Here is a 14,829-nt window from a genome sequence, read left to right as displayed (position 1 = left end):
ACATTTAAAGGAAAATGCTACAAAACGGCTTGCTCTGAAAAGAGCTGTTTTTGACAGGGGAAAAAAAGGGTTTTTTTACACTACCATTGAGAAATTTTAACCAAACTATGTTACAGACTTTTCAATAAGACCCTAAAGAATCATATCAACCAGTGGAAAATGGGCATCCTATGACCCCTTTAAAAATATAATGCAGTGCTGCTTTACAGATTGTGGACACACCTCAACAATGTGAGTGCCATACTTTTTTGTGTTATTTTTTATTTATTTCATTTATTTTTTTTGAAGTGTTTGAAAAAAATAAGGTGTTCAGAGTAGGACTGTCGCAATAATTAAATAACCGTCTAATCGCGATTATTTGAACTAACCGCGGTTGTTTCAGACAACCATTATTGTGCTTTTTATACGGCACAAGGGGGAGTCATACGCCAAAAGAAACATAAGAGCACCAGTTTGGTTTTCATGCACTGTATAGTCTATATCATCTGAAGCCTTTCCATATCTTGATGTGAGGGACAGAATTATATTTACATTGTTAAATTTAAGTTTACAGAAATTGATCTTCCTTCTGCTGCAGCTGTCAGTTATTCTCCGCTCAGCATTCAAACAGCACGTCACGCTCAGTTATGACAGTCAGCACGGTAAAACTCTCTCTCCAAGATGATATATTCCCATTATAATACTTAAGGTGTAGATAAAGGTCTGGGGATTCGCATAAATGACATCTTGCTGGAGTTCATTGCTCTCTCATTTCTCTTCTCTTTGTTTGTACCGTGTGGAGTGCAGTGACTGATGTTGCTTCAAGCACATCATTCTGCACCCTGGATGTGCATAAGAGCTTTGTGCCGCTCTGTTTGAAGCATTTCACATTATCAAAGTTTTGCACACAGAAAGATTATTAGAAGCTTTTTTTCATGAATGTATTTTGTAAGAATACAAATAGTTAACATAATAGTTTAAATTGTATAATGTGCACCAAAGTGTTTTTTCAAGATATTGTTTTTGCTGCTAAATTATACAGTCAGCTAGCTTAATTTCATAGATTATATATTTTTATTCAAATGTAGATTTTCTCTGTAATGAGGAAGTGAGTATTTAGTGGATTATGTTTAACAAAGGGGTTAAAAAAGAGTGACCATTAGTTCCACAAATACAGTATTGATATTCGGTAGTGGTGTAAAAAAAAAAATAGCGCTGGTGTTGGATCGGTATTGGCCAATTCTTAGAATTTGGAATATGTAATCTTACACTGCAAAATAATAACTGAAAAAATATTAAAAGATAACATAATAATTATTTACTGAACCCTTAAATTAATCACAGTTATATAATGAAAGCCATAAAAAACAGATAATTAATCAGGATAATCGGCATAATCGCCAAAGCCCTAAAACAGACAATTAATCGTCAGCCAAATTTCATAATCGTGACAGCCCTAGTTCAGAGAGTGTTGGCTCTTGCTATTGATTTTTGATTTTTACCTCGTTTCATGTATTAATGCTTTGCCGTAAGGTCTTATAGACAATAGTGAATGTGAAGACATACATGAGGCCACTCTTATTTTTCTGTGGTGCGTCCACTGCACGAAGCATGTTGGGAGTCCTGTCACAGCGAATCAACTCGAGCAGAATCAACCTAGCGCATGGGTCCCTTTACAAGCAGGGCCTTTACACACACACATACACACATGCTCTTTCCGTCCTCTCATCCCCCTCATCCTGGTCTTCAGCGCTTCTTTTTAATGTCATATTTCTACTGGCTGCATAACAGAAAAAAAATGGAGCTTTGAATTAAAGAGAGATAGAGGTTGAAAAAGCTTTCTCTCTTCCCAACATGCCCCTGTGCTGACTGACCTTGTTTTACCCCCATCCTCCACTCACCTCTCTTGCTTTCTCTCCCTCCCACCAACCTATTTCTCTCCTCCCTCCGCTGCACTTCTTCTCTCGTATGTTTTGATTTCTGCCCATTGGTGCAACTAATAAAATAATGGTTGATAACAATGCTATGGTGGCCAGTGTGAAAGGTGATAGCGGCATGTGCCCACAGTAAAACTCAGTAAAAGCAGACAATGAAAAGCAGAGTCTGTTTAAATATGGAATAGGCATAACAAACCTGAGAAAAATATTTGCTAGTGAACTTGTTTATTAGCCTGTGTTATATTGTGAATGTAGTAAGAAACACCATGCTCACTGAAATGTAACGCATCAGATTTTTGAGAAAAATGAATTTTAAATGCAATTTCAGTCTAAAAACTTGTATTAGAACTTAATTATGTTTGAAATATAGCTAGTGTCACACTACACACGTTGCACCTAATGCAAAACATGCACTTAGAAAAAGTTGTTGCTCACAACCTGTAAAACTAATTTTTTGAAAGAAATTAATAGTTTTAATCAGCGAGAATGCATTAATTTGATCAAAAGTGACAGTGAAGACAGTAATGTTACAAAAGATTTCTACTTCAAGTAAATGCCATTTTTTGAACTTTCTGTTCACCAAATAAATATATATCATGGTTTAATATAATATTAATAACAAATCAAATAATGTATCATGGTTTCCACAAAAAATATTAAGCAGCACGTCTGTTTTCAACATTGTTAATAGGAAATGTTTCTTGAGCAGCAAATCAACATATTAGAATGATTTCTGAAGGATCATTTAACACTGAAGACTGATGCTGAAAATTCAGCATTACATCACAGAAATAAATAGCATTTTAAAATATATTCAAATAGAAAAGAGTTATTTTGAATTGTAATAATATTTCACAATTTTAATGTATTTTCAGTCAGCTCAGTTCAAGAGATTTCTTTCAAAAACATTTAAAAAAACTTACCAACCCCAAACTTTTGAATGAACTTTTGAAGTCTATACTGAACAATATATCTCATCTGTATGTATTTCCAGCACATTTACACAGTGATATGATTCGCTTTTAATGTCTTTATTGTTTGTTCAGGTCTCCTGCATGTTCGTCAGTTGCCCCGTCTGAACTGTCTGTCATGTGAGGTACCTGATACGAAAGACTTGGCCTTCAAACTCAAGAGAAAGCAGTTCACAATTGAGGTGAGTTTATAACAGTCATGTCCTCTCATATGTTTACTTTAATAATGTTCTCTTCAATTTATTCAGTTGTCTTTTCCACTCGGAAGCACATTCACACAGCTTTTTTTTTCTTCAACTTTGTTGGTTCTAACAATTACAGGTGGAGAGCAGTAAGAGTAGGTGCTAATATTACTCATTTTAATTGCTAATTTTAATTTCCTCCCCCTATGTCACTCGAAGCACTGCACATATTAGGAGGTCATGATTATGAATTGATGTCCAGCTGTGCTTCACTAGTTCCTGTTTATCTTCCTGAGCTATTGAGCGTCAATTTGAAAGTTTGAAACAATTGATTTTAGACTGAACATGTTACACCTCTCCTCAGAATAACCTCAAACGCTTGAAAATTTTCTTTCTGAAGTCTCATATATACGTGTGTGTAAAATTCACTTTAGGGTTTCAGTATAATTTAAAAAATTTAATATATTTTTTTTAGGGCTGGGCAAGTTAACGCGTTATTGTCGCGTTAATGCATTAATTGATTAATTGATTAACGGCAACAATTATTTTATCACGTTTTAATGCAGTTTTTTATTATTATGAAAGTCTTTTGCTCACTGGCTCTGAATACACATACAGACAAACCATGGGTCACAGGAGGGGTGGGATGTTGATCAGTACTGGCTTGGGATGGGTGTCATCACGTGTCTCAAGATACCAATGAGCGCATTTAGGGAGGGCCAAGACTGCAGCAGCGCAGCGCTCACATGAAGAGCTTACGACTTCATAAGTGGGAAATAGGAAGTTTCCGATAGCATGTGAAGGCAGCAGAGAAGCGCTCTCGCTCAGCACAGTGGAGTGCATCGTTTTGTTAACTTTGTGGTTTATTATTTTGAGCCGTTTGGGACACGGTAACAGACGGCCCTCTCACAATATATTGCTTTTCAGATCTATCACTTTTGCCGCTCAGAAATGTTCACGCAATCATACTGCACGTATCAGAAGTTCCGCCGCTCCACCACTACATGTGTACCGCGCCCGAGCCCAAGTGAACCGTGCTCTGGCCCACCTCTTCCAACCGAGCCAGGGCCGGCTAAACGAACCCGCGGCACGGAGCGATCACACTAGTCAAACGAACCGGGCTTTGGTGGTCAGACGCGCTCGGGCACGGTTAAGATTGCCTAGTGTGATACACCCTTTATTTTCCTCCCGCATCCCGCACACACGAGTCTCTACCCGCCCGCACCTGCACTCGCCCATCTAGTGTTGTCCCGCGCTGCACTCTGCTGCGTTGGGTCCCGCGATAGTGCAGGTCTCTACTCGGAAGGTGCCTGATATAATGTTATGATCGAGGCTCTGGACTCTTGAGCATAACTTGTTTTTCTATAACAAATTATAAAATATTTTCTATAAAAACGTTAATGCCCTGGCAGTGGCAAATAGCTTTGGTTTTATATTTAATTTGATTACATTAATGTTTAAGTTGAGATTTACAATAAATATTTTAACTGCTGAATACTGCTGTAAAAAAAGCACCTTATTTGTTTAAAGTGTTTGCAAACCAAATGTTATTGCACTTTTGTTCATATAGCAGTACTTTTAAATGAAAACAGTACATAATACTTTTGAATTTATTATTGAATTTTGTGCATGACAATGCGATTAATCGCAGAAAACCATGCGATTAATCGCGATTAAAACAAATTTTAATCGTTGCCCAGCACTAATTTTTTTTATATTTCTTTTACACTTTTTTTTATAATTTCTTTTATAATTTCAATATTTTTGTCCCTGTGACAGGAATAATTTAGCTGTTTTTTGTAAAAATGTTGTAACTTACAGCAAAAATTAACATTTCTGTTTTGATGGCTTAAAGCTAGATATTGTTGATGAAAACTGTTGAGTTATAAACCTGGTGTCATGTTGATAATAATTTGTTGACTAGTACAACCTAGTTTATAATAAGAGATATTTCATCCTCTTTGAGAAAAAAATAAGTTCCAATTAACAGTTAAACTTCTTGTCTAAATTAAACTTATTTTGCATTTATTTTCAGTTTCAAGAAAAGTTTCGCTTGGTTTGTTTGAGTGTTCAATTTATGTTGTGTGTTTACTACCATCACAAACTCTTCAGTAGAGACACACACACACACACACACACACACAATCCACTTCCAGCCAATAAGTGCCTGTCCATCAAGTGGAGACAAATTAAACGGCCCAGGCTTTTACTGAAGCCCCATCATTGGACCCTAATTAAGTTATCAGTGGTGAAGCTGTTAATAGTTAATCAGGAAGTCTATTGTCTCAGAAGCACCAGCAGTCTTTGTCTTTAAACGCTCTCTAAGGCAGAGACCTCTCATCCACTCCTCTCCTCTAGATTTATAGGGTCAATAAAAGTCAAGGTGGCTTCCTGCAATGGCTGTTTAATGAGCCGTCTGCTTTGAGTTTGTGCAGGGGCTCAAATGTGAGTTTGTGTTGTAGCAGCGCTGAAAAATTGTGTGTATCTTTTTGGGCAGCGTAATGTACCTTAACATCTTTTTATCTGATCTTTAAATATGTCCCAGTATAATAATTTGTAAATCTAATTGAAGCATGGGATTAGCAACACCAAGGTCATGGGTTTGATTCCCAAGAAGTGCATGAGCTCATAAAATGCATACCTTGAGTGCAATATAATTTCATTTGAGTCCGCCAAATCCATAAATGTAAATATCATATCATAAAAACAAAATATACATAGAGTAAAATGGTTTAAAGGTCCTAATTCCCCAAACTAAAGCAATAAGAGACAATATTGCTTGGACAAAATATGTTTCAGCAAAAAATGTTAACTCATGAAAATGTTGAAATAAGAAAACATACTTAAGATTTCACCTTGTGTTATATGGTAAAATTAAATTTTAACATATTTCATTTTAACATATCGCACATCTTGTGCAAGCATATTGAAATCAGTTGTGCTGCTTAATATGTTTGTGAAGATTGATTTATCATTTATTAGATACAATATTATACAGAATAGTCTATCTATATAATATTTATTATGTAGAATTTGTAGTAAAAGTAAAAGTCTTTACTGTCACTTTTGAGCTATTTAATGTCTCCTTGCCAAATAAAAGTATTAATTTCTTCTTTTTTTTTAAAGCCTTACTGACCAAAATTTTTGAAAGGCAGTGTAGTTATTAATCCTAAATGTTATAGATCTGAATATATAGTTCTAAATGCTATTATACATTTCTGAAGTACTGTATATGCTGATGATGTGTGTTGTATTCAAGGCATTTATGCATTCACTGAGAATCGTACCCATGACATTGTCGCTGACATGAACACTATATTATATTTCACAAATGTATGTGTAAACCAAACAACAGCACAATTCAAATGAATTCAAATGAGATCATATGAGAATGTGTTCTTGATTGAAGCTCCCAGAGTCAGGTGTGATGACATCACAATAAGATGTGGTGAATAAGAAAAAAGTGATGAAAAGATAAGGAGATAGTGACTTGTTTTCATGAATTTCCTCATTCAATCTTACCATTCCAATCTAGCCAATGACCTACAGACAGGCCTTTGATAAATAGTGTTACACCAACACCTTTGTCACGCACACAAACAAATGTGCCGTGCGGCGTTTATGCTGGGTGAAAAGAAATTCATGTCAGTGAGTTTGCCCTGCGGGGCTGAAGGTAGCGTGCGTTCGCTTCAACTGCATGCCTCAATCATAATTCTACCCTCATTTTTTTATAATATTTGTGATGCAGTCTTGATGGGAAGGTTTTACAGAGAGCCACTAATTGTTTATGTATGGTCTCCACAGCAAGAATCAAATACACTTTACTTTAAAAAGGTCATATCATGAAGAATCATCTCTTGATCTTTTGACTTTGAGAACTTGATGGACTTTCAGCACTCAGAACCTCTGAACTGACCTGAATTATGACTTTGACATGTAAAAGTAGGGGAAAAAAGTATGAAAGGACCATTTTAACACCTATTTTCTTTCTAGCATTGCTCTTTCTAGCCAGGCTATCATCCCAACCTTTATTAACACACGCAAAAAAAATGTATCTTCGCCTTCCCTTTAAGATGAGTCAGTGTGAATCAGAGGCCTGATCTGTGTTCAGTGATTGTGTTTGAAATGTGATTGGCAGGACAAGTGTGTGTCAGTCAGGTCGCTCAGAGTGCACACGTCAATCAGAGATCAGCCACGTCATGGTAACATGAACACAGAAAGATGAGTTTTCTCACATAGAAACCATGCAGGACATTTGAAAACTGCAAAACTGAAATATTAGGTTGAATCATTCCTAACTTGCATGAAACTACTGTAGCTGTTCTTGTATATTTCTCATAAAATGTACAATTCATTTAGTATTTTTAGGGATACACTGATATAGAAACTTGGGGTCATGCTGATAATTATATTTGTTATGGCCGATAACCGATATGACATTGGTTTATTTTGAGGATTTTTTTAACTGCTTTAATAATGCTGAAGCTTCAGTCTCGCTTAAAGTGAAATTAGGCATCAGAAAGGTATAAATAAAGAAATAAATAAATCATAAAACAAAGAAATTAACAAACGTGTATGTATATATATATATATATATATATATATACACGCAAGTACATACATGTATGCATACATATATTAGTAGTAGTAATATTATTATTGCTATATTTTTAAAATTAGGCATGAGAAAATATAAATTAATAACTACATAAATATTTATGAGAAATAAATATTACTATTGTTATTGTTATTATTATTAAAATTATAAAAGTATTATTTTAATTTGACCAAACTAAATTTCATTTTATTTTTATTATTTTATTTTGTTTTTATTTTATTTAATAAAAATAAATAAATATATTATTATCATTAAAACTAACTACATTTTATTTTATTGTTTTGTTTTTGGTTTTGTACCATACAGTGAAGGAAGGACAAGCTGGAATCTAATCAACAGAAGAAGCTGAAGTCTGTCTTTTAATTTGTTTAACATTTTCATTTGTCAAACTTTTTGAGTGAATCCTGCATCCCAACTCCCAAATGCAAACACAGCCAAGCGTGAATTGTGAGTTTTTATGAATATTCTGCCTGTCTGTTGAAGCGAGTTGCTGTGCTGTAATGTAATTAATGCAGGCTGGGTCTACATGCTGTCACTCAGCTACCCAGAGGAGCATTTGGCTGCTTGTCTTTGACTGACTGGTAAAGTTCAGTTGGCGGTTGATGAGCAGTCAATTGCCCAGAATGCCCTGCGGTCAGAATTAACCTCTGTCCCTGTTCCGGCAGGTATAGAGAGAGAGGGGTTATGAGGAAAAGCGTGATTAGCAACCACTCACGCATACGCATACATGTCAGTTGAACACTCGACAACAAGTGAGGTGATCAGCTGAGGATTGAGACAGGAATGTGAGAGGTATGTGATTAAACTATACTTACCCTAGCGTGACCTGACCCAAACTTGAGCCGAACACACCTTGAGGGAGTTGGGGATTCTGGAGGTGAGTTCAGATGATCTTCAACCCAGGATTTGGGTAAAATTAGCCATGGCTTACTGTGGCGCAATCAGCACTGGGTTGAGTGTCATCAGGTGTGAGTGTTTTAATTGCAATACCTACATTGTTTTCTTTGGAATGGTTGAACCATCAATTTTTTTTTTTACCAGTTGAGGGCATATTTAAGACTTGTGTGGGCATATTTATGGTGATATGTCAGAACATTGATTTTATAATTCTCATAACCACACAAGCATTCCTTTAGTAATTGTTGTTTTGTTGTCCCATCTTAGTTTTGAAGGTTCTGCTCCTGCGGCAAGATCTTGATTGATTGGTTGTGTCTGGGCCAGCCTGGTCTGTTTAGGTCTTGTTGGTTGGGCCTTGCTGCTGTGATCCAACTATTAACCTGCGGACAGTTCATGAAGACGTGAAGTTGCTCAATGGGGTTGTTAGTTTTAGTGGTCAACCAGTATGAGTTTTGCTGTCGTTGATATAGAATGCAGTGGCATTCTAGTTTTATTTTTCGTCTTTTAAACCTTTCTAATGCAAGTTAGTGACGTATCGTTGGTTTTGGATAGTTTTAAACTCCATTTAAGATAAATTTTTACTATAATTAAAAATATAGTAAAACATTGTTGCCGAGTCATTTATAATAGGTGATTGAACATGCAAATTAATTTTAATAATTTAATGTTATATAATTTGAGTGTTGATTTACACTACTATCCAAATGTTTGGGTTCAATAAGATTTTTTTAATTAATATATTTATTCAGCAAGGATGCATTAAATTGATTAAAAGTGACAGTAAATACTTTTTCATTGTTGCAAAAAAAATCTATTTTAAATAATTGCTGTTCTTTTGAGCTTTCAGTTCTTCAAAGAATTCATAAAAAATGTATCACTGTTTCCACAAAAATATTAAGCAGCAGAGCTGCTTTGATAATAATGAGAAATGTTTGTTGAGCAACAATTCAGCATATAAAAATAATTTCTGAAGGATCATGTGACGCTGAAGACTGGAGTACTGATGCTGAAAATTCAGCTTTGCATCACAGCAATAGAAAATAATTATTTTAAATTGTAATAATATTTCACAATATTACAGTTTTTACTGTATTTTCGATCAGCCTTGGTGAGTATAAAAGACTTCTTTCAGAGAGAAGATTTAAAAAATCTTACTGTTGTAATTCATAATCTCAAAATGGCCAAATATTGGCCAATTGCTTGGCTGTTGTATTGGTCCATCACTAGTTATTTAACAAATGCGGTATTTCAGCTTGTGACATTAATTAGCGAATTGCAGCACTCTTTAGCCTGAATCCCAGACTTTAAGTCCAAAGTGTTCCTACTAAAGACAGAGTTACAAATGTCACATTGGAGTTGTTGATTGTGAATTGTGAATAATTCTTTAAGAATGTTTCTGAACATGTATTTCTGTGCAGATAGTTTTGTGCCAGGGCTTTAGTGATCGGTCCACACATGCGCCATACTGAGTGCAACACTCTATACATGAGATCAGTATCTATAATTTATTTGACTGTATCTACAGTGGCCCACACAGTGGCTCTTGACTTTAGCCCAGACTCTTTGAAAGGGCTTTACATGTGCAGTGTGCAATCTGCAATCTAATATTAATGCACTTCCTCAACCCAAACATGTTGAAAAATTCCAAAGAGACGCCAGGCTCACCTGAGTCTGACGGTCGTCTTATAGGTATCTATCTCAGCCACTGTGTTGTGCTTTCCCCAAAATGTCAAAGGTTAAGAGAGAGGTGAGAAGCCTGTGCACTTTTTGAATCTTTTGCTACTGTGTAAAACTTCAGGCATGTACAGTACTGTTTAAAAATGTTGAAAATAATTTTGAAATAAGTCTCTTATGCTTACAGGCTGCATTATAAAAATACATCACATAAAAATATTAAGCAGCATAACTGGTTTCAATAATTGATCATAATAAGAAATGTTTCTTGAGCAGCAAATCAGCATTTAGTCCACCCGAGTCCGTCCAAGTTTAAGTTAATTTACAATTGCAGTCCAAGTTTGAGTCCCGAGTCCAAGTACCCCAACTCTGATTCTGAATATACCCTGTTATGAAAATTCAGGCTATGAAAATAAAAGCAAGGATTGTGTATTTGAAGGATAATCGGATCAAAATAGCTTGATTTAAAAGTATGTTGCAGAGAAGTGGTAACAGTGAAATCATTTGTAGTTAGACTCATGTTTATTTTATTAGTTAAGTAGTTTATTTTTGATTCCGTTTCCCTCTGCTCCTGGAATATTTGAGCAAATATGTTGCAATTATTGTATTGAAATAAAGCAAAAATACCCTCTTTCGAGGTGCTCTGCTTCACTTTAAATAGTGGCGATACCATTTGAGCTAAACTTGCCATCATCAGCAAAGTCGGCCTCACCCCCACCTTGTCCACTGTCGGCCGGTTCAAAGGTGGAATTTTGATCCGGAGCAAAAGATGGCTGAGTAGAAGTCTTTGTCGGTTCTGGCCTGGCTGCTAAAAATAACTTTCCCACACTCTTGAAATGCTCCAAGGGCTTTAGCAGTACTTTCTCTCAACTGACAGCCCTTTTCTAAACTCTGAGTAAAAATAGCTTTGTGCATCATAAAGGTTAAAGGAGATTTTTCAGGTGAGGGTTTTTGAGAATTGCAGTTGGTTTTAATAATGGTATATTTCCAACTTTTTAAGTAGTCTGTGACCGTTTACTTAACACCTAGTGATGATGCAATAAAGATTTTTAATGTTTAAAGGAGATATTATTGGGCTGCTTTGACCTCTCTCCTTTTTGATTATGGATAGGAAGGGTTCTTTTAAAGGGTTGCATAAAACCTTTAAACGGAGTCATTGAATAACTGGCCATAAAAACTTTATGAATTTTATGACCATCTTTACCCCGACACCTTACAGCTGGCTGCTTTTCAGTGGAACCTAAACAGATGACCGAGGTCACTGGAAATGCACATTGAGTTCTCAAATGCACTTTAATATAGATTATTCATGAGTCAAAATGGGAGGGTCCTGATCCATATTAAAGAATGTTTTTGAGACCAAAAGCCCAGAGTGTGTTGGCAGAGTTTTGTGTAGTGTTAATTTCGTTAACGAAAAGTATGACGAAAAATGTTCGTTGACGAGCTTTTTTTCCATTACTAACATGAGACGATGACGAGACAACAATAAGGTCAATAAACGATAACTGTGACTATATCAACATGTAATATCGTTGATGATAAAAGATGAGACTAAAATGTATTTTAAAAAATAAAAACTATACCAAAATTTTTTATTTTTGTCAAAAAAAGGAGATAAAATATTATTGCGGACTGCTGTACACGCCTCTATTAAACGAGCTTTCATGTTTGCAGTTGCCAGATATCAAGAGTTCAAATTCACAAATCAGAGCTTCTCTGTTAAAAGGATCAATTTTCTGCCCGGTGTTTTGCTTATTTTTTGCAATCTGGCAACCATGCCCATTTGCTCATGCTTCATTGCGGAAGCATCGACGATGATCTGAAAACACCGACAAACAAGTAAGCTGAAGTTCAGCTAAAATGAAAGTGTCATTCAGCCAGTCTGTGTTCTGTCATGAGATCTCGACTATTTTGTTTGCGTTTGTGTTTGCTGAATAAATGCACTTACTCAACCGCTGCTGTTTTAATAGAGAAACATTATTGCAATTTGGAATTATTGGAATTACTATTTGGAATTTTACTGTTAAAAATTTTTTTTTGTTTTTGCCAGTTTTCATAATGTAGACAGACAGAGTGCATGTCTTAGTCTTTGATATTAAGTTATATATTAAATAGCCTATAATAAATCAGTACACTAGATGAGGTAAAATAAGCCATGTGAATGAGTCCACATTCTATTGATTTGTGCTTATTGGTGAAAGTGATTTCTCAAAATCGACATTTAGTCGACTAAAACTTGACTAAACAAAAACAGGGCAAGGTTGACTAAATATGATAATAACTACGTAAATTTGACTCCAGGACTAAGACTAATTTAAAAGACTAAGACTAAATTAAAAATGTCTGACGAAATTAACACTAATTTTGTGACCCCAGCTTTGTGAACTGTGAGCCGAACTGGGCTATTTCTGATTTAGACAAACTTTCCCATCATACTGTAGCTAATGAGGAGGAGTAATGCTGAGTGACAGCAGTGTTGGGACATTATGGGGGCGGGGCTACATTATGTCAGAGCCAATCACGTTTGAACTGACCAATTACATTCAAGCTCTACTAAAGCCCACAAGTTCACAAACACAGTTTTGACTGTAAAATTTATATGATTGGAATATGATTATTTTTCCAATTATTTTCTCATTTCCCATCATAAATATTTAGATAAATGTAATATATATATAAATATAGGGATGTATTTGAATTTATTTTTTGTTTGTTGTTATTCTATAAGCCTATACGTTTTTGTAAACTTATAATCTAATGTATAATAAAATATATATAATAATATATTGAAATGTAAATATTGGCCTATTAAATTATTTTTTATATGATCCTTTAGAACTCGTTCATTTATATTTATATAATATGTTATTCACAGTCATATTTCTATTTGATGGTCAATTATTAGTAGTTCTCAATTATTTTACTCAATTATTCAATTAATTGTTTTATTATAATCAATGTTAAAAAACATTTTTACTGCTTAATATTTTTAAAGAAATCGGGGTTTTTTTTTCAGGATCCTTAGATGAATATAAAGTTCAAGAGAACAGCATTTATTTTAAATAGAAATCTTATGTACCATTATTATGTCTTTTGATCAGTTTATGCATCCTTGCTGAATAAAGGTATTACTTTCTTTAAAAAAAAAAAAAAAACTACTGACTCCAAACTTTTGAACAGTAGTGTAAATCAACACTTAGTAAGTTATAAACATTAATTTACGTGTGCATATGTATACATGCATATATTTTTATGTATTAATATACAGTATATGTTTAGATATGAATATATGAAATGTGATTAGTCTTTATTGCATCAGTTTAACCATATGCTTTTTTTATAGCTTGTTTCAAAATAGTACTTTGCTAAATTACAGCAAATCTGTTAATTTTCCGCCCTCAGTCACTCTGAATGCCTCGGCAGAATATTCATTTGTGTGTTTCTGTATTGGTGTGCATTCCCTTTGGCAATAGCAATTGAGATATAAGGTGTTTGCGTGCCAAGCTTTCCCATGAGACAACTGCCATGTGGCAATTCAGAAGGGTAGGAGAGCAAGTTTTCCATCACACTTACATTCTATGGGCAAAAAATCTCCGCCCACTTCCCCCAGCCTCCCCTGCTTCCTTGTATCGTGGCGGTGATGTTAATGACCAGTGACAGCTCACCTATCCCTGGCGTGCCTCCAGTTTGTCCCATCCCCCCGTCACATGCACACTGCTGCAATCACGCACGTTTACTGTGAATTCTGCATTGTTAAACCATTGCTAAAACCAAACACATCCAGTGTTTGTGTATATACACACCTACATATGTATGCTTGAGTATTGGGACTATTAATTCTTCATAACCTATATATAATTAGAGATAAGCTACCTAACAAGTGTTCATGACATAATTATGCCAGACATGAGCATCTTATTAAGAATGTGGTCCTTCTTGCAGATTTTGTTTTTATTATTTCATAACTCTTTATTGAAGCATTAGATTGGAAATAGGGGTGTATTAGTTCAGAATTCTCATAGTATTTGATTTTGAGGTCAGACGTTCAGACAAAGTGGGAAGTTATAAGAGTTAAAAGTAGGTAAATGTTTCATACTTTTCATAATTTCATGCTAGGGTTTAGGCAGAGATCTATTTTTTTCAATTTCATTGGTTTCTTTGTTGTATGAACTATTATATTTGATTTTGTTTCGTTTCAGTCTGTTGTATTGCCTGCTGTTTAGCCTGTTGGCTGTTAGTGTCTGTGGAGATATAAAGTAGCAAAGATGTTTTGGATGTCAGAGTATTATCAGTATGTCTTCGTCGCATCTTCCTCTAACTTAATATGTTAATGTAAATTTCGGATTTCTGCTTACTAAATGATTTGTATATAAAGGCTTGCCTATCTACACGGCCTGAAATTTGGTGTGAGGTTGCGGATTGCATACACTGTATTGCATACAGTGATTATAACTCCCGCAAGTGCCACGTTCGGTAAATTCCCACTCACTGCGAGGTGCGATCTGCGCTGCCTCGTCTCTCTCTCGCGTGCGTTCTGCAGCAGTCACTTGGATAAGTCGTTGTTGCTTGTT

The 14,829-nt window shown here is 35.1% G+C and overlaps 1 protein-coding gene across 1 annotated transcript in view; it reads left to right on the top strand.

Moving 5' to 3' along the window:
- elp4 (elongator acetyltransferase complex subunit 4) overlaps positions 1-14,829 on the top strand; it is a 91,954-nt gene that overhangs the window by 49,640 nt on the left and 27,485 nt on the right. Inside the window, exon 9 of the mRNA XM_016452317.1 lies at positions 2,963-3,069. Within this exon, the coding sequence (XP_016307803.1) occupies positions 2,963-3,069 (107 nt within the window). The remainder of the gene's footprint in view (positions 1-2,962; positions 3,070-14,829) is intronic.

This window comes from Sinocyclocheilus anshuiensis, unplaced genomic scaffold (genome assembly GCF_001515605.1).
Source record: "Sinocyclocheilus anshuiensis isolate Anshui unplaced genomic scaffold, SAMN03320099.WGS_v1.1 scaffold579, whole genome shotgun sequence".
Classification (NCBI taxonomy): domain Eukaryota; kingdom Metazoa; phylum Chordata; class Actinopteri; order Cypriniformes; family Cyprinidae; genus Sinocyclocheilus; species Sinocyclocheilus anshuiensis.
Note: the sequence above shows the minus strand (reverse complement) of the source record. Positions and strands in the feature narration are given on the sequence as shown.